At 47.4% G+C, this 23682-nt stretch overlaps 1 protein-coding gene across 1 annotated transcript in view; it reads left to right on the top strand.

Annotated features, from left to right (window-relative positions):
* The window catches only part of LOC104931749 (titin), a 157861-nt gene extending 135710 nt beyond the window's left edge, over nt 1-22151 (top strand). Inside the window, exons 216-241 of the mRNA XM_027275733.1 lie at nt 72-1835; nt 1945-2238; nt 2363-2647; nt 2749-3048; nt 3158-5224; nt 5360-5662; nt 5765-6070; nt 6160-6750; nt 6872-7177; nt 7275-7577; nt 7697-7978; nt 8065-8658; nt 8736-9023; nt 9187-9483; nt 9578-9880; nt 9974-10276; nt 10381-10965; nt 11056-11358; nt 11453-11752; nt 11874-12449; nt 12536-12841; nt 12968-13573; nt 13673-18801; nt 18889-19042; nt 19275-19655; nt 20818-22151. Coding sequence (XP_027131534.1) covers nt 72-1835; nt 1945-2238; nt 2363-2647; nt 2749-3048; nt 3158-5224; nt 5360-5662; nt 5765-6070; nt 6160-6750; nt 6872-7177; nt 7275-7577; nt 7697-7978; nt 8065-8658; nt 8736-9023; nt 9187-9483; nt 9578-9880; nt 9974-10276; nt 10381-10965; nt 11056-11358; nt 11453-11752; nt 11874-12449; nt 12536-12841; nt 12968-13573; nt 13673-18801; nt 18889-19042; nt 19275-19655; nt 20818-21110 — 17219 coding nt within the window. The 3' untranslated portion in view covers nt 21111-22151. The remainder of the gene's footprint in view (nt 1-71; nt 1836-1944; nt 2239-2362; nt 2648-2748; nt 3049-3157; nt 5225-5359; nt 5663-5764; nt 6071-6159; nt 6751-6871; nt 7178-7274; nt 7578-7696; nt 7979-8064; nt 8659-8735; nt 9024-9186; nt 9484-9577; nt 9881-9973; nt 10277-10380; nt 10966-11055; nt 11359-11452; nt 11753-11873; nt 12450-12535; nt 12842-12967; nt 13574-13672; nt 18802-18888; nt 19043-19274; nt 19656-20817) is intronic.
* The last annotated feature ends 1531 nt before the right edge of the window (nt 22152-23682 follow it).

Genomic DNA, 23682 nt, shown 5'->3' on the forward strand with positions numbered 1-23682 from the left:
TGCATTGTTCTAACATTGCTCACATACAGCAGTCACTGTGTAACCTTGAATATTCTTCTTGATTTTCACAGAGGAGGCTCAGATTGACTCAGATGTGGCCATGAGGACTCACTACATTGTGAAGGCTGGTAAGGATGTGGAGCTGTCTGTTCCTCTGAAGGGCAGACCTGCTCCCACTGCTTCCTGGAGCAAGGGAGAAGAATGCATCGATCACGACCCCAAATATGAGTTCCACCACTCAGACACTAGCTCAGTCCTTGTCATTCGTGAGGTGACCAGGCTTGACACTGGAAAGTACACAGTAAAGATAGAGAATGGTGTGGGAGAGCCGAAGACACTGACTCTGTCTGTGAAGGTCCAGGATACTCCAGCTCAGTGCAGGAATCTGGTCATGAAGGATGTGACCCGTGGAAAGGTCACTCTCTGCTGGGAGCCTCCACTCCTCGATGGTGGTGCTGAGATCACAAACTACATTGTTGAGAAGAGGGACTCCTCCAAGAGATCCTACTCTGCAGTGACAAACAAATGCACAGACCTGACATACACCATTGAAGATCTCTCAGAGAAGACATCCTTCTTCTTCCGTGTGTTGGCAGAGAATGAGAACGGTGTTGGTGATCCATGTGAAACTCTTGAGCCTGTGAAAGCTACAGAGACTCCAGGACCAGTAAAAGAGGTCGCTATGAAGGATTCATCAAAGACTTCTGTCACTCTGCAGTGGCTGAAGCCTGATTATGATGGTGGTAGCATCATCTCTGACTATGTCATCGAGAAGAAACTCAGTAAGGAGGAATGGTCATTGGGAGGAACCAGCAAACAGTGTGAGTTTGAGGTCAAGAAACTTAAGGAGCACTCGGACATGTTCTTCAGAGTTGCCGCCAGGAATGAGAAGGGGCAGGGTGACTTTGTTGAGATTGGACCTATCAAGGTTATTGACTACATTATAACACCTGAGGCAAGCCTGGCAGAGTACCCAGATGGCAGAATAAGTGTTCGCCTGGGTCACAATGTGCACATCGAGCTGCCATACAAAGGTAAACCCAGACCTGGTATTCTGTGGATGAAGGACAACCTACCTCTGAAGGAAAGTGACCAAGTGCGCTTCAAGAAGACAGAAAACAAAGCCACTCTGATGATTAAGAACGTGAATAAGGAAAATGAGGGTAAATACACCCTTACCCTTGACAACAAGGTCAACAGGAGATCCTTCCACATCCACGTCATTACACTTGGACCACCATCAAAGCCTGTTGGACCTATTCGCCTGGATGAAGTGAGAGCTGAGAGCATCATGATCTCCTGGGATGAACCCAATGATGACGGAGGTGGAGACATCACTTGCTACGCTGTGGAGAAGCGTGACACCTCCCAATCTGACTGGAAGATGGCCTGCTCCAGCGTACAGGGTACTCAGTTCAGGATCCCCAATCTGATTAAGGGTGTCCAGTACCAGTTCAGAGTGTGTGCTGAGAACAGATATGGTGTCAGCGAGCCTCTGGTCTCACAGATGATCATTGCCAAGCACCAGTTCAGGCCTCCTGGCCCACCAGGCAAGCCTGTTGTGTACAATGTCACCAATGATGGAATGACCATCCAGTGGGAGCAGCCCATCTATGATGGTGGCACCCCCATCCAGGGCTTCCATGTGGAGAAGAAGGAAAAGAACAGCATCATGTGGCAAAAGGTGAACACAATTTTGATCAAAGAAACAGACTTCAGAATCTTGGAGCTCATTGAAGGCCTTGAGTACTCCTTCAGAGTCTACGCCCAGAACGATGCTGGCTTCAGTCGAATGAGTGACGAGAGCAAGGCAACAATGGCTGTCAGTCCTGTTGGTGAGTGCTGATTCAGACAATTACATCACAAAATCTTTTCTGCTCTGAAACATGGATAACATGAAGTTAGAATGAAACCAAGTTAAAAAATGTATCTCATCTATTTCAGATCCTCCTGGCCAGCCCGACTACACTGATGTGACTAGTGACTCAGTGGCACTGAAATGGGATGCACCTAAACGCGACGGTGGTAGCAAGATTGTTGGCTACAATGTTGAGAAACGCCAAGGGAATGGCCGCTGGTTCAAGGCCAACTTGACTGATGTACATGACTGCCAGTACACTGTCACAGGGTTGGCAACAAATGAACGCTACGAGTTCAGAGTGATTGCCAGAAATGCTATCGGTGTTGTTAGTCCTCCATCCAACTCCTCTGGCATGATTGCAGTCAGAAATGAAAACGGTGAGTAATCTTAGGTTGTTAGTTGTAATATTCAACCTCAGGACTGGTAAATAATGCAGCTGATGAAACCATACCTCTCAGCTAAACACTGTAAACTAATCCCTCTGTTGTTTCTCAAAACCAGCTCCTCCAAACATTCAGTTTGGCCCAGAGTACTTTGATGGCTTGACAGTCAAGGCAGGAGACAACATCAGGCTGAAGGTGGCCATCACTGGACGCCCTGTTCCCAAGGTCATCTGGTTCAGAGATGGTGTTGAGATAACCAAAAAGATGATGGACATCATCAACGTAGCTGGATCCAGCACCCTGTTTGTCAGGGATGCTGATCGCACACACCGCGGCCTCTACACTGTGGAGGCTATCAATGGATCTGGAAACAAGAAGGAGAACATCCTTGTTCAAGTCCAAGGTACGCAGTTTGATTATTTTCTTCCTTATGTTGGAATGCAGTTGTTTACATTGTTTTTATTTTCTTTTATAACTTCTTTCTCACACACCTTCATGTTGTAGACACTCCTGGAGAGCCTATTGGACCCATTGTTTTCAGCCAGATCTCAGAGGGCAAATGCACTCTGTCTTGGACCGCACCAGAGAACGATGGCTGCTCTGAGATTTCACATTATATCATTGAGAAGCGTGAGACGGCCAAGATCTCCTGGGCCTTGGTGTCTGATGAATGTAAGGAGTGCACTTTCAATGCAAGCAAGCTCATCAAGACCAATGAGTACCAGTTCAGAGTCTCTGCTGTGAACAAGTTTGGAGTTGGCAGACCTTTGGAGTCCAGCCCCATCATTGCTCAGCTGCAATACAGTAAGTGCAAAGTTGGAAAGTTTTATATGTATTCTATATATTCTATATATGTTTCCTATATTTAGTCAATGCAGACATTCGACTAATTTATTAAAATTGTTTCCCTCAGCTACTCCTGATGCTCCAGGCACTCCTGACTCTACTGAGGTGACAGGAGAGAGCATTACCCTGTCCTGGACTCCTCCGTCATCTGATGGTGGAAACCCCATTCAGTATTACATCCTGGAGAAACGAGAGAAGAAGACTACCCGGTTCTACAAAGTTATTACCAAGAAACCCATTGTTGAATGCGCTCACAAGGTGCTCCATCTGACAGAGGACATGGAGTATGAGTTCCGTGTGATGGCTGTGAATGATGCTGGTGTTGGAACTCCAAGTAACATCTCTGTGCCTATCAGAGCTGCTGAGCCAAAGGATATTCCTTGTGCGCCATCTGTGATCTGTGTGTCAGACTCCACCAACACCTCCATTAGCCTGGAATGGACCAGGCCTGCGGATGACGGTGGCATGGAGATCATGGGCTACATCATTGAGATGGTAAAGGCAGGAGAGACTGAATGGAAGAGAATGAATGAGCAGCTGGTGGCAGAAACAAATTATGTGGTAACAGGTCTCCAGACAGGAGCTGAGTACAAGTTCCGCGTCGCAGCTGTCAATCATGTTGGTAGAGGAGACGACAAGGAGATTGAAGAGCCAGCTCAGGCTGTAGACAGGCTAACAGCACCACAAGTTGACATTGATGCCACCTTCAAGCAGACACACATTGTCAAGGCTGGAGGTTCAGTGTGCCTGGGCATCTACTTCAGAGGAAAGCCAATTCCCACGGCCACCTGGGTGAAGGAAGAAGGAGAGCTGGGTGTGCTGTCTGAGATCACAACCACAGATGGCTACAGTTCTCTGAGTATTGGAAAGTGCTCAAGAAATGATACAGGAAAATACACCGTTAACCTGGAGAATACTAGTGGCAGCAAGGCCATTACATTCACTGTAAGGGTGATGGACACTCCTGGACCTCCACAGGCTGTCGCCTTTAAGGAGGTGACCAGAGGCTCAGTCACAATCACCTGGGAGCCACCTGTGAATGACGGTGGAGCCCGAATCCATCACTATATTGTTGAAAGACGAGAAGGTAGCCGCCGCACTTGGCAGCAGTCTGGTGGCAAGTGTACACAGCATATCCTGAAGATCGAGGACCTGCTGGAGGGAGTGCCATACTTCTTCAGAGTCTCCGCTGAAAACCAGTATGGTGTGGGTGAGGCATTTGAGCTGCCCGAGCCTGTTTCTGCCACCGCAGAACCAGCATCTCCAAAGAGAATGGACATCCTGGACACAACAGACAACTCTGTGTTCCTGGGCTGGCTTAAACCAGAGCATGATGGCGGTAGCCGCATCCAGGGTTATGTCATTGAGGCTAGGCCAAAGGGTACAGAGAAATGGGTTGTGGTTGGCACTACAAAGAATCTCACCTATATGGTTGAGAAGCTCAACAAAGGCGATGAGTATGACTTCCGTGTGAAGGCTAAGAATGAAGCCGGCTACAGCAAGCCGAGGGAAACTCTGGCCCCTGCACTGGTTAAAGAGCCTCACATTGAACCTGCTGCTGACCTCAGCGAGATCACCGACCAGCTGGTCACAAGCAGGTCTGGCAGTGCCTTCACCATCGATGTTCCCATCAGTGGTAGACCTGCTCCTAAGGTCACTTGGAAGCTGGAGGAGATGAGACTAAAGAGCTCAGACAGAGTCTCCATCATAACAACTAAGAACAGAACCAGTATCACAGTCAAGGACGCCATGAGAGGAGATGGTGGTAAATACTACCTGACCCTGGAAAATGTGGCAGGAACAAGGACCTTCACTATTGAAGTTAATGTCACAGGTAGACCCAGTCCTCCAACCGGGCCCATTGAAATCTCATGCATCACCTCTGAGTCCTGCGTTATTAGCTGGCAACCACCAGAGGATGATGGTGGCACTGATATTACCAACTACATTGTGGAGAAGCGTGAGTCTGGCTCCACTGCCTGGCAGCTGATCAACTCCAGCGTAAAGCGAACAACTCTCCACGTCAGTCATCTGACCAAGTACATGCAGTACACATTCAGGGTCTCTGCCGAGAATAGATTTGGTGTCAGCAAGCCCACAGAGTCTGAGACTATAGTTGCAGAGCATCCTTTCAGTGAGTACTCCTTCATAAGCTTTTACCTTATTCAGTAATTTAACATGTCAATGATAAACAACAGACATACGTTTGTATGCATTTCTTAGACTGTTAGAATTTAAACTAAAACATTTTTCTTTTTTTTTATCACAGCACCTCCTGGCCCACCAACAAAACCTACAGTCTTCAACGTCACTGCTAACACAATGACCATGAAATGGGAGGAGCCCTATCATGATGGTGGAAGCAAGGTTACCGGCTACTGGATTGAGAAGAAGGAGAGGAACAACATCCTGTGGGTGAGAGAGAACAAGATCCCTTGCTTTGAGTGCTACTCCAAGGTTGAGGGTCTGGTTGAAGGCCTGGAATATCAGTTCAGGGTTTATGCCATGAACAGTGCTGGACTGAGCAAAGCCAGCGAGGCCTCCAAGGGAGCAGTTGCTCAAAATCCAGTTGGTGAGTTTTAAGTTTACTATCACACTATCCAGTTACTTTTCACTTAATTTTCCAATGCCAGTATCTTCCTACATGTCTGATCAAATGCTGATGTGCTTTTAGATCCACCAAGTAAACCAGAAGTCACAAATGTTACAAGAACCACCGTCTCCCTCAAATGGTCATCTCCGCTGAATGATGGTGGCAGTCCCATTGTGGGCTACATCATCGAGCGCAAGCCATACACCTTGACCGGTGAGGGCCGCTGGCTCAAGTGTAACTACACCAATGTGACAGAGACGTTCTACACTGTTACCGCCTTGGGAGAGGGAGAGCCCTATGAGTTCAGAATCATCGCCAAGAATGCCAACCAGGTCTTTAGCAGGCCCTCAGAGACTACCGGCTCTGTGCAGTGCAAGACCGACTTCGGTAACGTCTGCATTTCTGATTGGTATACAGTACCATCAATACAGCTCATTTTCACACTTCTGACTATGTTCATTTTGTCTACCCAACAGAGCCTCCAAAGGCCCAGCTGGATAGTAAACTCCTGTCTGAAACTGTGAAGGTCAGGGCTGGTTCAGACCTGGTTCTGGATGCTGCAGTGGGAGGCAGACCTGACCCCAAGTCTTCGTGGTCCAAGGGCAACAGGGACCTGGAGTTGTGTGAAAAGTACCACGTACAGTACACTCCCACCAAGGCAATGGCCATCATCAAATTCTGTGACAGAGATGACACAGGAAAGTACATTCTCACAGTCAGGAATGTGAGTGGAACCAAGACTGCTGAGGTTAACGTCAAAGTACTTGATACCCCCGGAGTATGTGAAGGCAGCATTGAGATTAGCAAAATCACAGAGGAGTCATGCACACTGAGCTGGAAGCCTCCTCTGGAGGACGGCGGTGACGAGGTCTCCCACTACATTGTAGAGAGGCGCGACACCAACAGACTCAACTGGGTCATAATGGATGCAGAGTGCAAGGAGCTGACCTGCAACATCACCAGGCTTTTCAAGAACACAGAGTACCTGTTCAGAATCAGAGGAGTCAACAAGTACGGACCTGGAGTATACCTCCAGTCAGAGCCCATGTTCGCCAGAAACACTTTCAGTAAGTACAACAGTCAGGTCATTGTGAATAAAAACTGATAAACAATGCTTTCAAAATCTCTGAGGCCAAACAGATCTTGCTCTTTTATTTTAAACACTAAATTACCTTTTCTTTCCTTCAGCGGTGCCAAGTCCTCCTGATGCTCCAGAGATCTTGGTCTCAGGAAAGGACTTTGCCACCATTCAGTGGCTGAAGCCTGAGAGCGATGGTGGCAGCCCGTTGATCCATTACCTGGTGGAGAGGCGCGAGAGAAAGAGTGCTCGCTGGGTGAAGGTGAATAGGGATGGAGCTCACCTGGACACTACGCTCAAGGTGTCTGACTTGATCGAAGGCAACATCTACCAATTCAGAGTGACAGCCATCAACAAGGCCGGAGAGAGTGAACCCAGCAAGGTTTCTCTGTATGTTGTTTGCAGAGTGCCAACATGTAAGTCTAAATACAACCGTAGATCTGACTGATGATCTGAAATCTGTCCTTTATGAACTACGTCCATAATCTTCATTCCTGTATTCTCTCCTCTAAGGCACCCCTGCTCCTCCTTCTATTCCTCGTATCACTGATACCCATGCTGACAGCATCAGTCTAGCCTGGTCCCGCCCTGTGGAGGACGGAGGAGCCGATGTGATCGGCTACATCCTGGAGATGCAGGAAGCTGGAGCCGAGGAATGGAAGAAGGCCCATGAAAAGACCCTGCGTGGTACAGAGTATGTGGTGACTGGACTTACTGCGGGCAAGAAGTACTGCTTCAGAGTGGCTGGCATCAACATCAATGGTACAGGAGACTTCAGTGAACCATGTGCTGAGACTGAGCCAGTGGAGAGAATTGGTAAGTCATCTGGAATGATTTTCCTTCTTTCAATACAGTAAATATCATTTGTAAGTCTTTCATGATGTGGTAGCATTAAAATTTCCAACATTTCAAATCATTTGCTTTTGCTCACACAGAAACTCCTGACTTTGAGCTGCACGATGACCTGAAGAAGACCATCTGCTTGCGTGCTGGCGGCTCCCTCCGTCTGTTCGTAAAGGTTACTGGCCGTCCAATGCCCACCCTCACATGGAGTAAGCCTGATGTTGACCTCCACAACAGAGGATTTATTGAAGTCACCAGCACGTCCACAACACTCATCATTGATAAGGTCCACCGCTATGACGCTGGCAAATACACACTGGTGGCTGAGAACTCTGCTGGAAAACAGGAAGCCAACATTCTGGTTAAGGTCTATGGTAAGTGCCATTGATTTTATGTGGTATAGAAGCTTTTGGAAAGTTTTATTAATATAAAATACTGAACAAAATATTTCCATTGTTAGATACTCCTGGACCAACTGGACCAATTAAGATAAAAGAGCTGACAAAGGAGTCTATTACAATCTCTTGGGAAGCCCCAACCGTGGATGGCGGAGCTCCTGTCAACAACTACATCATTGAGCGACGTGAGGCCTCCATGAGAGCCTACAAGACTGTCACAAGCAAGTGCAGTAAGACATCCTACAAGATCGACGGCCTGATGGAGGGTATGCTGTACTACTTCCGGGTCCTCCCTGAGAACATCTATGGCGTCGGTGAGCCTTGCGAGACTCCGGACGTCATCCTGGCTTGTGATGTGCCTCTGCCACCACAAAAGCTGGAAGTGATCGACGTCACCAAGAGCACTGTTGTCCTGGGCTGGGAGAAGCCCGAGCATGACGGTGGCAGCAGACTGTCGGGCTACGTCATTGAAGCCTGCAAGTTTGGCACCGACAAGTGGATGAAGGTGGCCACGCTGAAGATCACAGACTTTGAACACACCATTGACAAGCTGAATGAGAATGAGCAGTACTTGTTCAGGGTCAGAGCAGTCAACAGCAGAGGAGCCTCCGAGCCCAAAGAGCTTGTTGCACCCATCACTGTACAGGAACAGAGAGGTAACAGTGTGCTTCATGCAATCAAACAAGATATGGTTAACGTACATGTTAACATAGTATCTTTTTTCTCTTTCCAGTCATGCCTGTGGTGGACTTCTCCAGTATTCCTCAGAAGGTTGTCAATGTCCTGGCCGGCAAGACTCTGGAGCTGGATCTGCCCATCATTGGCAGACCTCCTCCAGTCTGCTCCTGGTATTTCAGTGATAACAGACTAAAAATCACAGACCGTGTCAAGGTCAAGAGCACTGGCAAGTTCTCCAAACTGACTATGTCTGACACCACCATTGACGACACTGGTGACTACACCCTGGAAGTGAAGAATGCTGTTGGTGTCATCAAAGAGGTCATCAAGGTCATCATCCTCTGTAAGAAACCATCCCTCATTTGGTATTTTTGTTTCATCATTTGTTGTTGTCATTATCAAGAGCAGGTTACAGTAAAGTCTGGTGGTGTTACCGGCAATCAAAGTGTTTCCCTTTAGCCAGTTGAGTTGGCTGCAACCATTAATTTTAATCCCCTTTTTACCAGCTAAACCTGATGAACCAAATGGACCCATTAGGTTTGATGAGATCGATGCCACCACCGTCACCTGCAGCTGGGATCCTCCAGTCAGAGATGGTGGAGCTCCCATCAGCGGCTACGCAGTGGAGCAGCGTGATGCTCACAAACCCGGCTGGGTACCTGTTTGTGATGTTAGCCGACCAACCTTCAAGTTTGAGAACCTGATTGAAGGAGATGAGTACGTCTTCCGTGCAGCTGCCATTAATCGTTACGGCACTGGAGAGTTCCTGCAGTCTGAGAATGTTACCTGCAGGAGCATGAAAAGTAAGATTTTCTTTACTTTTACACATTTAGCCAATATTACTACACAAACAGTGTTATGTACAGATATATAGAAAGATGTTTTCCTTCTCCATAGATGTGTCTGGACCTCCTGGACGTCCAACTGTCTTTGACGTTTCTCGTGATGGCATGACTGTGGCCTGGAACCCACCAGATGAAGATGGTGGCCTTGAGGTTTCTGGATACATTATTGAACGCAAAGAAGTCAGGTCTGACAGATGGGTGCGTGCCAACAAGAACCCCATCACCATGACCCGATACAGGTCCACCGAGCTAATCGAGGGCCTGGAGTATGAACACAGGATCACCGCCATCAATGCCAGAGGACTGAGCAAACCAAGTCTGCCATCAAAACCAGCAGTCGCAACAGATCCCATTGGTAAGAGAACAGTTTGAGAAAACTTTGTTATATACAGTATAAATGTAGTACAGATGCATTTCAAATACTGACATGCTTCTCTTCCCCGCTCAGATCCACCTGGCTGTCCTCAGAACCCAAGGATCACAGACACCACCAAGTCCACCGTGTCACTGGCTTGGAGTCCTCCCGATGATGAGGGAGATGCAAGAGTGGACGGTTACCTTATTGAGATGCAGAAGGTGGGCACCATGGCCTGGATCAAGTGCAACACCACGCCATCTCTGATCTGCGAGTACACGCTGACCAACATGCCGCAAGGAGAGGAGTTCAAGTTCCACGTGATGGCCTGCAATGCAGGTGGCTCTGGAGAACCTGCTGAGGTGCCTGGAACTGTTACTGTGACTGAGATGCTTGGTAAGGATGCAGAGGTTACATTAACTACACCTGCAATAAGATCACTGTGTATGTTTAAGATAACTGAAAAAAACGAAATAAATCAAACTGTCATTGTTCTCTAGAATCTCCTGACTACGACCTGGAGCTCAAATACAAAGACGTGTACGTGGTCCGCCAGGGAGGAGTGGTTAGACTGTCTCTACCCATCAAGGGTAAACCTCATCCAACCTGCAAGTGGTCAAAGGATGGCGGTGCAGTCTCCACTATGGCCATGATTGCCTCCACCGAGGACGCCAGTGAGCTGGTGATCAAGGGAGCCGAGAGGAGCGACACAGGCGTGTATGACCTCCTGCTGGAGAATAAGGTTGGCAAGAAGAAAGCCCAAATCAAGGTGAAGGTAATCGGCCGCCCAAGTGCTCCAGAGGGACCACTGGTCTTTGAGGAGATCCAGGCCAATTCTGTCAAGGTGTCCTGGAAGGCACCCACGGATGATGGTGGCTCAGATATCCTGGGTTACATTGTAGAAAGACGTGAGGCAGCCAGAAACGCCTGGTACACTGTGGACTCCAGAGTGACTGACACTCAGCTGGTTGTCAAGGGCCTGAAGGAGGGAACAGAGTACCACTTCAAGGTTACGGCTGAGAACTCCTTTGGAATCAGCTCCTCTCTGAAATCAGAGCAGCCACTGGTGCCCAAGACACCTCTCTGTAAGTGTTCCTTTTCTTCAGTCAGTCGCCAGTCACGTGTGTTTAAACAGTTTGAAATCATTCACTACTAATCTGTGTTTTTCAAACCAGGTCCCCCTGAGCCTTCAAGCACTCCACCAGAGATTATGGATGTCACAAAGAGCTCTGTGGCATTGGCCTGGTCCAGACCAAAGGACGACGGTGGCTCTGCAATCACTGGCTACTTTGTTGAGTACAAGGTGGTGTCCACTGAGACTTGGTCCCGCCACGAGAACAAGATCACTTCCACTATGTTTACTCTGCCTGGACTCACCCCTGATGCAGACTACCAGTTCCGCATTGTTGCTGTAAACAACATTGGCGAGAGTGAGGCTGGTCCTGTGTCTGACGCAGTCACATGCAAGGATCCATTCGGTGAGCCTCCTCAATCAAATGTGGTTTGTGTTGGTGTCAGTGAGTCACAAAAACAACTGATGATTAAACTTGTTTTTTGTTTCTTTCGCTCCAGACAAGCCAAGCCAACCAGGCGAGATCGACACAGTGAACGTGAAAAACAACTTCATCACCATCCGCTGGCAAGCTCCAGAGTGTGACGGTGGAAAGGAGGTCCTGGGCTACTGGGTGGAGTACAGGAAGTCCATTGAGAGCACCTGGAAGAAGTGCAACAAGCAGAGGCAGAAGGAAATGGAGTTGACCATGCCTGGACTGGCTGAGGCCACAGAGTACGAGTTCAGAGTGTTTGCTGAGAATGAGACAGGAATGAGCAGACCTCGTAGGACTGCCACATGCATCAAGACTAAACTGAGTGGTGAGTACACTGAAATGTAGTGTGAAAATAACTATTACCCAACTTGCTTGCCCAGAGAAACCTCATATAACTTTACATATGTGTTTCCTGTATAAATCTATAACTTGATTTTTACTTACAGTTGAAAATAAACCAAGCATGAGAAAGGAAATGGATGAAGTGACTGCCAAGCTTGGCCAGCCTGCTGTCATGAAGTGCCAGATTATTGGCAGACCTGTCCCTGACATCAAGTGGTATCATGCCGGCAAGGAGGTTGTTGAGTCCCGTAAGTACGAGATGAGCTCTGACGGCCGCAACCACTCCCTCTCTATCATGACTGACCAGCAAGAGGATGAGGGTGAGTACACCTGCAAGGCCATTAACGACGCCGGAGAAGCCGAGACCTCAGGTGTCCTGGTGTTGGAGGCTGCTCCATCCTTCCACCCTGACTACCCACTGAAGGAAACTTATTATGCCGGCCTGGGAACCACTCTGCGCATCCACGCCGTCTACATTGGTCGTCCTGAGCCAAAGATCATGTGGCTTCATGGTGCAAAGACTCTGGAGAACACAGAGGACATCAGCATTGAGACCACTGAGCACTACACTCACCTGATCATCAAGAATGTGCAGCGTAGAGTTCACGGAGGCAAATACAGGATCAGACTACACAACCACTTCGGCAGGGCTGACACTGCATTCAATGTTGAAATCTATGGTATGTTTGTATGATAGCAACAAAGCATGCATTTCAAAGGTGATATATTAAGATTCATAACTAATATCTAATATCCCTGTCTACAGACAAACCTGACATGCCTCAGGGTCCCATTGTGCTGGATGCCCTCCTGAAGAACTCTGTCATCATCAGCTGGAAGCCTCCCATGGACGACGGAGGCTGCATGATCACCAACTACATTGTAGAAAAGCGTGAGGACAAGGAGGGCACTGAATGGGAACTGGTGTCATCATCTATCAACGGCACATCTTGCCGTGTGCCGAATCTCACTGACAGTGCTGGATACTTCTTCCGTGTGTACGCCCAGAACCGCTACGGCAACAGTGTACCACTGGAGCTCGCTTCACCTATCCTCATCAAGAGCCAACTGGGTAAATCAAACACCAACTTTTAAAGTATTTTATGAATTCATGTCTAACGATATAAGCACAGAACTCTGATACACAGTACATACAGTTTACATGTAATCTGAACTGACAATGCTTTCCTGTCCACAGAGAGACCATCACCACCTCAGTCACCAGTTGTTTCTGGAATCACCAAGGACTCCTGCGTGGTTTCCTGGAAGCCTCCACTCAGCGATGGTGGCTCCAAGATCAAGAGCTACTGCCTTGAGAAGAAGCACAAGAAGGACAAGAAGGAATGGACTGAATGGACTCCAGTGACCACAGACGAAATTAAACAAACGGTGCTGTCCGTTAAGCGCCTGACGGAGGGCGTCGAGTACATCTTCCGCGTTAAGTGTGAGAACCTTGGAGGACAGAGCGACTACAGCGAGGAGACCGCTCCCATCATTACAGCCACAGCCATTGATGTTCGTGCTCCTGCCTTCAAGGAAGAGCTGAGGAACATGAGCGTCAAGTACAAGAGCAATGCTACCCTTGTCTGCAAAATCACAGGACAGCCCAAGCCTGTTATTAAATGGTTCAGGCGTGGAAAGGAAATCCACTCTGATGGAAAGAAGATCAAGATCCAGGAGTTCAAGGGAGGTTATCACCAGCTGGTCATCACCGAGGCTGATGAGGAAGACTCCACTGTGTACCAGATCAGGGCCACCAACCAGGGAGGTTCCATCTGTGCTACAATCTCTCTGGATGTTGAAAGTAAGTTTTATTTTTACAAACCTACCCAGCAGCACTAACCATGTTTTTTAATTTGAATTAAACACGACATCTCACTTAAACTATTTCTCTTATTTCTAGTTCCTGCTCAGATCCACCTGCCGAAGAACCTGAAGGACAAGGAAGCCATCCCTGCCCTGCGTGGAGAGGTGGTCAATATCAAGATACCTTTCGGTGGCAAACCAGATCCTGTCATCACATGGCAGAAGGGACAAGACCTGATTGACAGCAATGGCCACTACCAAGTCATTGTCACCAGATCATTCACATCTTTGGTGTTCCCCAACGGAGTGGAGAAGAAGGATGCTGGATTCTACATTGTTTGTGCCAAGAACAGATTTGGCATTGACCAGCAGACAGTTGAGCTGGATGTGGCTGACGTGCCTGATCCTCCACGTGGTGTCAAAGCCAGTGATGTCTCCAGAGACTCTGTCACACTGAACTGGGTGGCCCCAGCAAATGACGGCGGCAGCAAGGTCATCAACTACATCATTGAGAAGAGCCCCACCACTGCTGAGAGGTGGCAGCGTGTTGCCCAGTCCCGTGACACCCACTACACTGTCATCAATCTGTTTGGAGGAACCAGCTATCAGTTCAGAGTCATCGCTGAGAACAAGTTTGGACAGAGTGCTCCATCTGAAACCAGTGGACACGTCATGACCAAGGAGGACAAATCAAGAGTTCTGCTCTACGACAGAGAGGTTGATGATACCGGACGTGTACCAAGAGGCAAGGCTCAGCACTCCGAGGCCAAGAACCTGCACAATAAATATGCCATTGCAGAGGAATTGAGCAGAGGTCAGTTTGGTATTGTCCACCGCTGTGTTGACATCAGCTCTGAGAAGACCTACATGGTTAAGTTTGTCAAAGTGAGAGGTGCCGATCAAGCAATAGTTAAGAAAGAAATCGCAACACTGAATTTGGCCAAACACACTAACTACCTCCTCCTCCATGAGTCCTTCGACAGTCCAGAGGAGCTGGTCATGATCTATGACTTCATCTCTGGTGTCGACATCTTTGAGCGCCTTAACACAGCTGAGTTTGAGCTTAATGAGCGTGAGATCGCTAACTACATCAGGCAGATCTGCTCAGCTCTTGAGTTCTTGCATGCTCAGAGCTATGGACATTTTGATATCAGACCTGAGAACATTGTGTACACAACCAGGACCAGCTCCAATGTGAAGATTATTGAGTTGGGCCAGTCCAGACACCTGACTCCTGGAGATCAAATCAAGGTCCAGTATACTACTGCAGAGTATGCTGCCCCTGAGATTCACCAGTGTGACATGGTTAGCACTGTCACTGACATGTGGTCAGTCGGTGTCCTTGCCTATGTCCTTCTCAGTGGACTTAATCCATTCACAGCAGAAACCAACCAACAAATGATTGACAACATCTCCAACGCAGCATACAGCTATGATGACGAGTCCTTCAAGCAGGTCAGTGTTGAGTCATTAGACTTCACTGACCGCCTCATGACAAAGGAACGTAAGCACCGTATGACTGCCGCTGAGGCTCTGGCACATCCTTGGCTGACCAAGCCTGCAGAGGAGATCAGCACCAGAACGATCGCAACTGGCAGACATAAGAGATACTACCAGACAATGGTGAGGAAGGAGTGGAACACTGTCGTCTCTGCAGCCCGTGTGGCTAGCGGAGGATCCATCAGGTCCCAGCGTGGCGTCTTTGTTGCCAAGGTGAAGATTGCTCCATTTGAGAATGGCCCTGTTGGTGGGCAGATTGGCCATGCTGTGGTGAACGAGGGAGACAATGTGAAATTCACCTGCAACATTGAAAACTACGACAGCACTACTGAGGTGACATGGTACTGTGGCGTCAGGCAACTTGAAGCTGGTGACAAATATGAAATTGAATACGAGGATGGTCTGGCTGTGATCACCATCAACAAGGTCACAAGGTCAGACGATGGTACTTACAGATGCAAGATTGTGAATGAGTATGGTGAGGACAGTGCCTATGCAGAGCTGTTCATCAGCAGTGTTAGATCTTACCGGGACTTCTTCACCACCCGTGTGGTCAAGAAGACAAAGCGCAGAGTTGACACTGCCAGGATGCTCCAGAAGCCACCAGAGTTCACCCTGCCTCTCGTTAACCATACAGCCTACATGGGCGAGTCTGTGCGCTTTGGCGTCACCATCACCGTTCACCCTGAACCTCGTGTCATCTGGCACAAATCTGGACAGAAGCTCATCCCTGGACAGGATGACAAGAAATACACCTTCCTCACTGACAAGGGCCTGTACCAGTTGATTATCCATAACCTTGATGATCAGGATGATGCTGAGTACAGTGTAGTGGCCCGCAATAGGTACGGTGATGACAGCTGCAAGGCTCGTCTTACTGTTGTTCCTCGACCTAGTCCTGCAGATCTCACCCTGAGACCCATGTTTAAACGCCTGCTCGCAAACGTCGAGTGCAGGGAGGGCCAAAATGTGCGCTTTGAGATCAGAGTCTCTGGCCATCCAACACTGAAGTGGGAGAAGGACGGCACACCTTTGGCCTTTGGACCTTCTATTGAGGTCGTCCATGAAGGTCTGGATTACTATATCCTTCACGTAAGAGACACTCTGCCTGAGGACTCTGGTATCTACAGAGTTACTGCAACCAACTCTGCTGGGTCTGCCAGTTGTCAGGCCACACTTAAAGTTGAACGTGTCATTCATGTAAAGAAGGAATATGAGATGAGTAAAAAGGAGAAGGAGGAGGCAGCCGGAAAGGAGGAGTTAGACAAAAAGGTGAGGCTGTCTCAGATTTTGTCAGGCACTGTTATTATGCCTCTACCACCGGTGGCGGTACAGGCTGTCAGGGAGGCAGCCACCATGTTCAAACCTGCTGTGACAACCAAGAAGGGAGAGAAGACTGAGGCCGAGATAAAGAAAGAACAAGAGGAGAGGAAGAAGCGTGCAGATGAGAAGAGGCTGCGAATGCCGTACGTCGTTCCCACTCCTCGTGTTGTTAACCCAGCTGTCCTCGAGGAGGACGTGGAGATTAAGCACTTCAAGCCTCTCTCTGACATGAAATGGTACAAGAAGCTGAGGGATCAGTACGAGTTCCCCGAGCCGATGGAGAAGATCAAGCAGAAGAGGATGAAGCGTATTCGCCTCTCCAGGTGGGAGCAATTCTATGAGGTGCCTATCAGGATCAAGGACCAGTATAAGCCTAAGTGGCGCATCTCATTGTTGACCCAGGATGACTTGGAGACTGTGAGGCCTGCAAGGCACCGCACTCCTTCTCCTGAGATGGAGGCCTACCACAGGATCAGGAGGAGGTCTCTGGGTGACCTGTCGGACGAGGAGCTGCTGCTGCCCGTTAACGAGTACCTGTCAATGAAGAGAACTGAGGAGGAGAGGCTTCGTCTGGAAGATGAGCTGGAGCTTGGATACTCTGCCTCTCCACCTAGCCTCAGCCCAGTTCGCTTTGAGCTGTCCGCTTTGCGTCCCTCATCTCCTAGAAGAGTCTACAGTGATGACGAAGAGGGAGAAGAAGTCCGTAGATATGACTCCTACAGAGTTCCCTCTAAATATGAAGCTGGCCCAAGTTTTGTTGATCTTCGCCAGCGTCACGACAAAGCCACATACAAAGCTCCAAGACAGAAGCAGAGGGTGTATGAAGAAAGAGAAGATCAGGAGCTGCTGCGCCCACACAAAACTGCCCAGAGAATCTCCTCTTACAAGAGTGAACTCAAACGCATGGAGTTTGAAGAGAAGACTCGTACCACGAGGAAGGAAACAACCGTCACTGTTGCGACAGTCTCTGAGGAGCAATCAGAGCACCTGACAAGTTTGACCTCTGAATATATGCCTAAACCAATCAAGAAGCTCCCAGTGCATGAACCAGAGAGATCTCCTACCCCAGGAAAAGCTGCCAAGGCAGACGTGACCCTTCCAAGGGTCGACTTTGCTTCCAGATATGAAGAGAGAAAGCAGGCGCTCAGATCTGAGAGGAGGTCAGTGGAGAGCAAGGTGGAGGTGGTGACTCAGGCTCCCTTCAGTCTTGACCACGCCCCACGTATCACCATCAGGATGCGATCTCATCGTGTACCCTATGGCTCCAACACAAAATTCACTCTGAACGTCCAGTCCAAGCCAGAGTCTGAGGTCAAGTGGTTCCACAATGGAAAAGAGATTCAGCAGAGTAGCAAATACTACATGAGCAACATCAGCGGCGTCCTGACTCTCCAGATCACCAACTGTGTGACTGAAGATGCCGGCACTTACCGTGTGGTCTGCAGGAATGCTAAAGGAGAGACTTCAGACTATGCTACATTGGATGTAGCAGGAGCAGAGTACGCTGCCTTCTCCTCACTCCGCAAAGATGAGGAGCCTCCATCCTCCCATCTGCCAGAGATGACCGTAACAGAGGTATACCATGTCTCCTCCTCTAAAACAACAGTGCAGGAAACTGTGACTAAAACTGAGACCCAGTCCACCACTGTTGTTGAGAAGCCAAGTGAGAAGCCTGCTGAGGTTGAGAAGCCAAAGGAGAAGCCTAGTGTCCCCGCCATGATCCTGTCAAAGCCACAGTCCCTGACTGTCGAGGAGGGAGCAGTTGCCAGATTTGAGTGCAAAATGGACGGCGATCCAGCACCTTCTGTCACCTGGCTGCACGAAGGGGCAGTTGTTTGCACTTCTGCCCGTCATCACGTTGTTTCAACTCACAACAACTCCCATTTTGAGATCTCTGCTGTTGAGATGTCGGATGAAGGTAGCTACACTGTGCTGGTGGAAAACGCTGGAGGCAAACAAGAAGCCCATTTCAGTCTGACCATCCGCAAGTCTGAGTCCAAGGAGAAGGTTGTCGCCTCTCCAAGAGTCACCTCTCCAGAAGCAAAGTCCCCTCTGGCCAAGTCCCCTGAACCAGTCAAATCTCCCCGGAGAGTCAAATCCCCTGAGCCAGTCAAGTCACCTCAGAGAGTCAAGTCTCCAGTCTCACCAAAATCCCCAACACCAAAATCACCGACTCCCAAATCACCAACACCAAAATCCCTACCTCCATCTGAGATGGAACAAGTGACTTCTCCAATCAAGTCACTAAGGAGAGTGGTGTCACCAACACTCGAGGTCACGGCGCCTCACTTCCTGGTGCAGCCCAAATCCCAGAACGTGAATGAAGGGGAAAACGTTAAGTTCACGTGTGAAATCGAAGGAGATGCTTCCTCTGAGGTGGAGTGGTTGAAAGACAACATGACCGTGAGTAGTTTCTTCCAGAAACTTTTAGATCAAATTGTGTTCACGTCTTTACAGCTGACTTAACCCCACACTGCCGTCTCTTTGCAGATCTCTGTCACGTCAAACATCCGACTGAGCCGCTCTAAGAACGTGTTCACTCTGGAGATACGTGAAGCCACAGTTGCAGACAGCGGGAAATACACAATAAAAGCCAAAAATCAGTTTGGACAGTGCTCTGCAACATCCTCCCTGAATGTCCTCAGTAAGTCCCCACTGCATTTCAGCTAAACTCAATTAAACACACTGTGCCTCAGTGTATTTAATTGGCCTTGATACTAAAGCTTGTGACGAAACAAAAGACTTTGATTGGACCAAAACATTTTTAATATTCAAACGTAAGGCACTCGCGGCTTACACTCTGTCTGCATACATTGTACAGTGCTTGTGCACATTGTGATATGAGCCATGTGTGCTTGTCATTTGCATTCTCACAGCTGAAGAATCAACAAAAATGATAATTGTGGAGCAAAGAGCTTCTTCTGAGGCTGCTGCCGGCATGCTGAAAGGTTTATCTGCCTCTTCAGTTAGTATGGAGGCAGCTTCCATGCAGGCCAGCAGCTACAGCAGCAGCTCCCGCTCTGCTGCCGCCGCCGAGTATTCGTTTGAGAGCACGTCTGCAAGTAGCATGTCTGCCATGACGGCTGGGTCAATGACGGCTGGGTCAATGATGGCTGGGTCAATGATGGCTGGGTCAATGATGGCTGGGTCAATGGTTTCCATGAGCTCCAGCAGCCAAATGATAGAAATGTCTACTCACTCGCATGTTGAGGCCTCCTCCTCTTCGATGAGAGCCCTCACCACCGGGGTTAAACGAGGTGAGATGCCTGAATCCGTCTGTAACTTGCACTTAAAGTCAGAGTAAGAGGAAGTGCACCTTGAATGATCTGAGCACCTTGACCGAGTAAAGATGAATGTGAGATGAAGTCCTGCCTGTTTAAAAACTGTAGTCATCATTACAATAACATTCTTCAACTTGTACATTGATGATTTCATCCAGTCATAAAAATGAAGCCACAAACGGATGAGAAGAAGACACTGTTAGTGTCGGCTTAATCACTGTTATATCGATTTAGAGCAGCTCACTTCATTGGATGAGACGTGAAGGACAAAAATCAAGTTAGACTGAAATGAATAGAATAGAATTGAAATTATTATATTTGTTCATGGAGTCAAAGTAAATCTCAACGACAGCACAGAACAATGAAACATCGTACTTGCACTATCAAAGCTTTATCCTTTTAGCAGCATTGTAGTCAAGACTAACTACACCAAGACTAAGTCATGACCAAGACCAGAGTGTATCGAGACAGAGACAAGACTTTGAAGGATTGAGACAGACCAGACAGTATGTAGCAGACTCGGGTAGCTATCATGAAAACTCTTTGTGCAGTATTTCCAAAATGTTGTGTGTTCTTTCAGACAGGTAACGAATAAATCAGACAGTTAAGTGACATCCTGAGGTTTGGTCTTGACCAGTCTGAGACCGAGGCGAGTCGGATCTCGAGTACTACAACACTGAGTATAAAGTATAAACTGATTCAAGAAAGAGCATCAAAGAAACTATAACCAACTTCTGATCATTTCCACTGCATGGTTTGGACTTGCTCAGCACCACTGTGGATGACACCTGGTATTTTTTATGGTATCGCCATTGCTAAGTTCATCAACAGCGCTCGGTCGAAGGTTTTTCTCCTTACTGCGACAAACCAAGAATGAAGAACATCCCGTCATTTCTCCTGCCGTACTAAAGATGATGTCTCATGACAGTTTAATGCAGCGATCAAAGAATCACGTGCGAAAACAAAGTCGAGAAAAGTGAGTTGAGTCATGAAATTTAAACTACGGAGACAAAGAGGTCAAAACATTAACGTGTGAATATTGTGGCTCATCTTTGGGACTTTGATGTCATCACATGTTCTCATCATCATCATCACACAGTGAACCTTCATCACTGACCTCGTTTTTCTCTGTTAACAGGCGTTCCACCAAAGATCGAAGCTCTTCCGCAGAATGTGAACGCCGAGCCGGGGAAGACTCTGACTGTGGCGGGGGTATTCTCCGGAGACCCCACACCATCCGTCCAGTGGGTACGCTCGGGTCGGACCCTCCCCAACGGGGACGAGCGGTATCATGTGGAGAACACCGCTGAGCTCTCCACCCTCGTGATCTCTGCGGTGAAGGAGGGCGATGCTGGAGCGTACACCCTGCGACTGTCTAACGAGCTCGGCTTCGACACCGCGACTGTCAACGTTCACATTCGGTCCATGTAAAAAAAAAAGAAAAGTTAATTTATAGCCCCTGTTCCCTCGTCCAGAACCTTTTTATTTAGTGAATTAGCAACAATAATACTTGATAAAGATCTGGATTTCTGTTCTTGTAAATATGAACTATTTTTGTACCAAACTTGACATTAATTTATGCCAAACTAGACTAAAGTCTAAAGTTGTTATAAAATGTGCCATATTGGACAATTATGACTTAGGATTTTTGAACCACTTTTCTGTGACATGTACATAATGTATATAGCCGAATTTAACGGTTATGGGAAATGTATGCATTGTTATTTATGACAATAATATGAACTGAAACAAAAGAACAAATGTTTAAACAGGAGAAAGTTTCACCTGGAACGAATACCCTGTCAAACTTAGAAACTAAACTCTGTGCCTCAACGATAAGTTGAAGTCTTTAAGATTGCCTCAACAGGTAGAGAGGCTCCCTGTTGACGTTCTGAACCACAAACAGAAAGACTAAGTTATTGTTTGAACACGCGTCTGTGCGTGAGATATTACAGTTTCCTATGAGTTGTACCATGAGCGTAAGACCCTGAGTGCTGTTTGCATTACCCTCATGTAAGCAGCATGAACCGGCCTTGTGCTCAGACTGACTGTGTCATACCACCATGATTTGATGACCTGCCCGGAGTGCGAGCGGCCTGCACTCTGGGTGTTGAGATCATTTTAATAAAGTGCGCTGTTTCTGGCGCAGGACGGCCGGACTGGCTCTTTAAAACGTAACATCTCCTGGCCATGAAGAAGGTCAGAGCCGGCTCTGCTGCGCAGAAGCAGCGCCACCTCTTGGAGGATAGCTAGCTAAACGTGTTTGTGTGTTTGAGTGCGAGTGTTTGTAGCTTTTAGTCGTTTCACCTTGTCAGTAGTCGGGGTCCGCCACAGTGACATCATCTCCTGTGTAAAAAGAAAAGCAGACGTGTTACCCTGCACTTTGAATTATTGATCTGTTGATGTAGAACTATATTTCATCCTCCTCGAGTTTTATGCATTACTGATTTAATAAAGCATGATTCAGCACTACGACAGGCCTCTGCTCTTTATTGTGTCTGTGCTCTGATACCTGCACTACATTCATCTACAGTGTTTGTATGATGATCAGCTGATAAGTACTCGAGTGTTTCTGGTGTGTGATACCAACTGAGCTCACCTCTACACACAGCTCTGGATCCAGAACCAAAATGACTGTAGCTCCAACCCTCATCTGTGGTCATGATGTCTGAGTAGCGACTAAAAGAATGAGAGCGAGATACAAGGGTCTAAAACCTGGACGTAGTCTCTGAGACGTCCTTGCAGACTGTCTAAAACCTGGACGTAGTCTCTGAGACGTCCCCACAGACTGTCTCAAACCTGGACGTAGAGTTGTAGTGAAGGTGTTTGTCCAGCAGGAGGCAACACAGCACTGTTTATTATAAACCATCAAACACCACAGAGGAAGAGATGGACAGATCTAATTTATTGACTGAATTCATAAAAATAATTTATTTATTTAAAAGTTTATATAGTTAGTTATATAGTATAGTTTTATAAAAAATTATTTTAACATTTGTAAGATAAAGTCAAAAGTTTAAAATATATAAATGATATTTTTTATTGATCTGAACATTTTAAAGACAAACATTTGAGTTTAATGTTTTACAGTTTTTCTCCATTGGTTTGGCTCATTTCTTGAAACTGAGATGACATTCTCATAACTATAAAGCAATTTGGCCAAACAGACTTGCAGTTCTGCACAACACTTCAGATAACCAGCAAAATGTAATTTGTCTCCCAAAACTACTCATCCATGCTTCAAAATGAAATCCCTTTCCCATGTAAATAGTCAGTACCATAAAAATGGCATGGATCCTTCTCAATTGCTTTGGCACATTTTGATTCATTCAGTACTTCTGTCAAAATAACTTGGATGGTACTGCACAACTACATGGATCACCTGGCAATGTTTGTACAGCTCCCAAAACAGTTTACCCTTCAGTCAAAACTACATTCCCTTCTCATATAACTAGTCAGTGCCTCCAAAATGCATTGTCCCTTTGGTATTGTGTAAGTACTGCAAGTCAAAATGCTTAGACGCTTTGTCATGGCATATTTCTAACTATAGGCATAACATTTTCACACCACACACACACACTGCACTCATTCTGCCGAGGAATTTTCATTTTTATTCTCAACTAACGTAAATTGTACACATTACAGTAGGTAGGGAACCGTAAAAAAGGAAAATATACTGTGTACACAAAATACAAAAACCCACAAAAAAGAAAAAAATCAACAAATCAGCACTGTAAATACAAAGAGTCACAAATGAAGACATTTTGTTTAGTCACGGTCACTCCCCTCTCTCTCCTGGTCACCATCCTCATCTTCCTGGCCATCCATTCTCTGTGCTCTGTTCGGCCACAGATTCTCATCCACATCGCATCTGATGTTGTCTCTTGAGATACAGCGCAGGAAGAAGCGTCGTGCATGCCCAAGCCATCCTCTACACTGATCCCCTGGTATGTCCTCACAGCAGAGAAAAACACACACACACACCTAACACTATTTTGACAAT

This window comes from Larimichthys crocea, unplaced genomic scaffold (assembly GCF_000972845.2).
Source record: "Larimichthys crocea isolate SSNF unplaced genomic scaffold, L_crocea_2.0 scaffold196, whole genome shotgun sequence".
Lineage (NCBI taxonomy): Eukaryota > Metazoa > Chordata > Actinopteri > Sciaenidae > Larimichthys > Larimichthys crocea.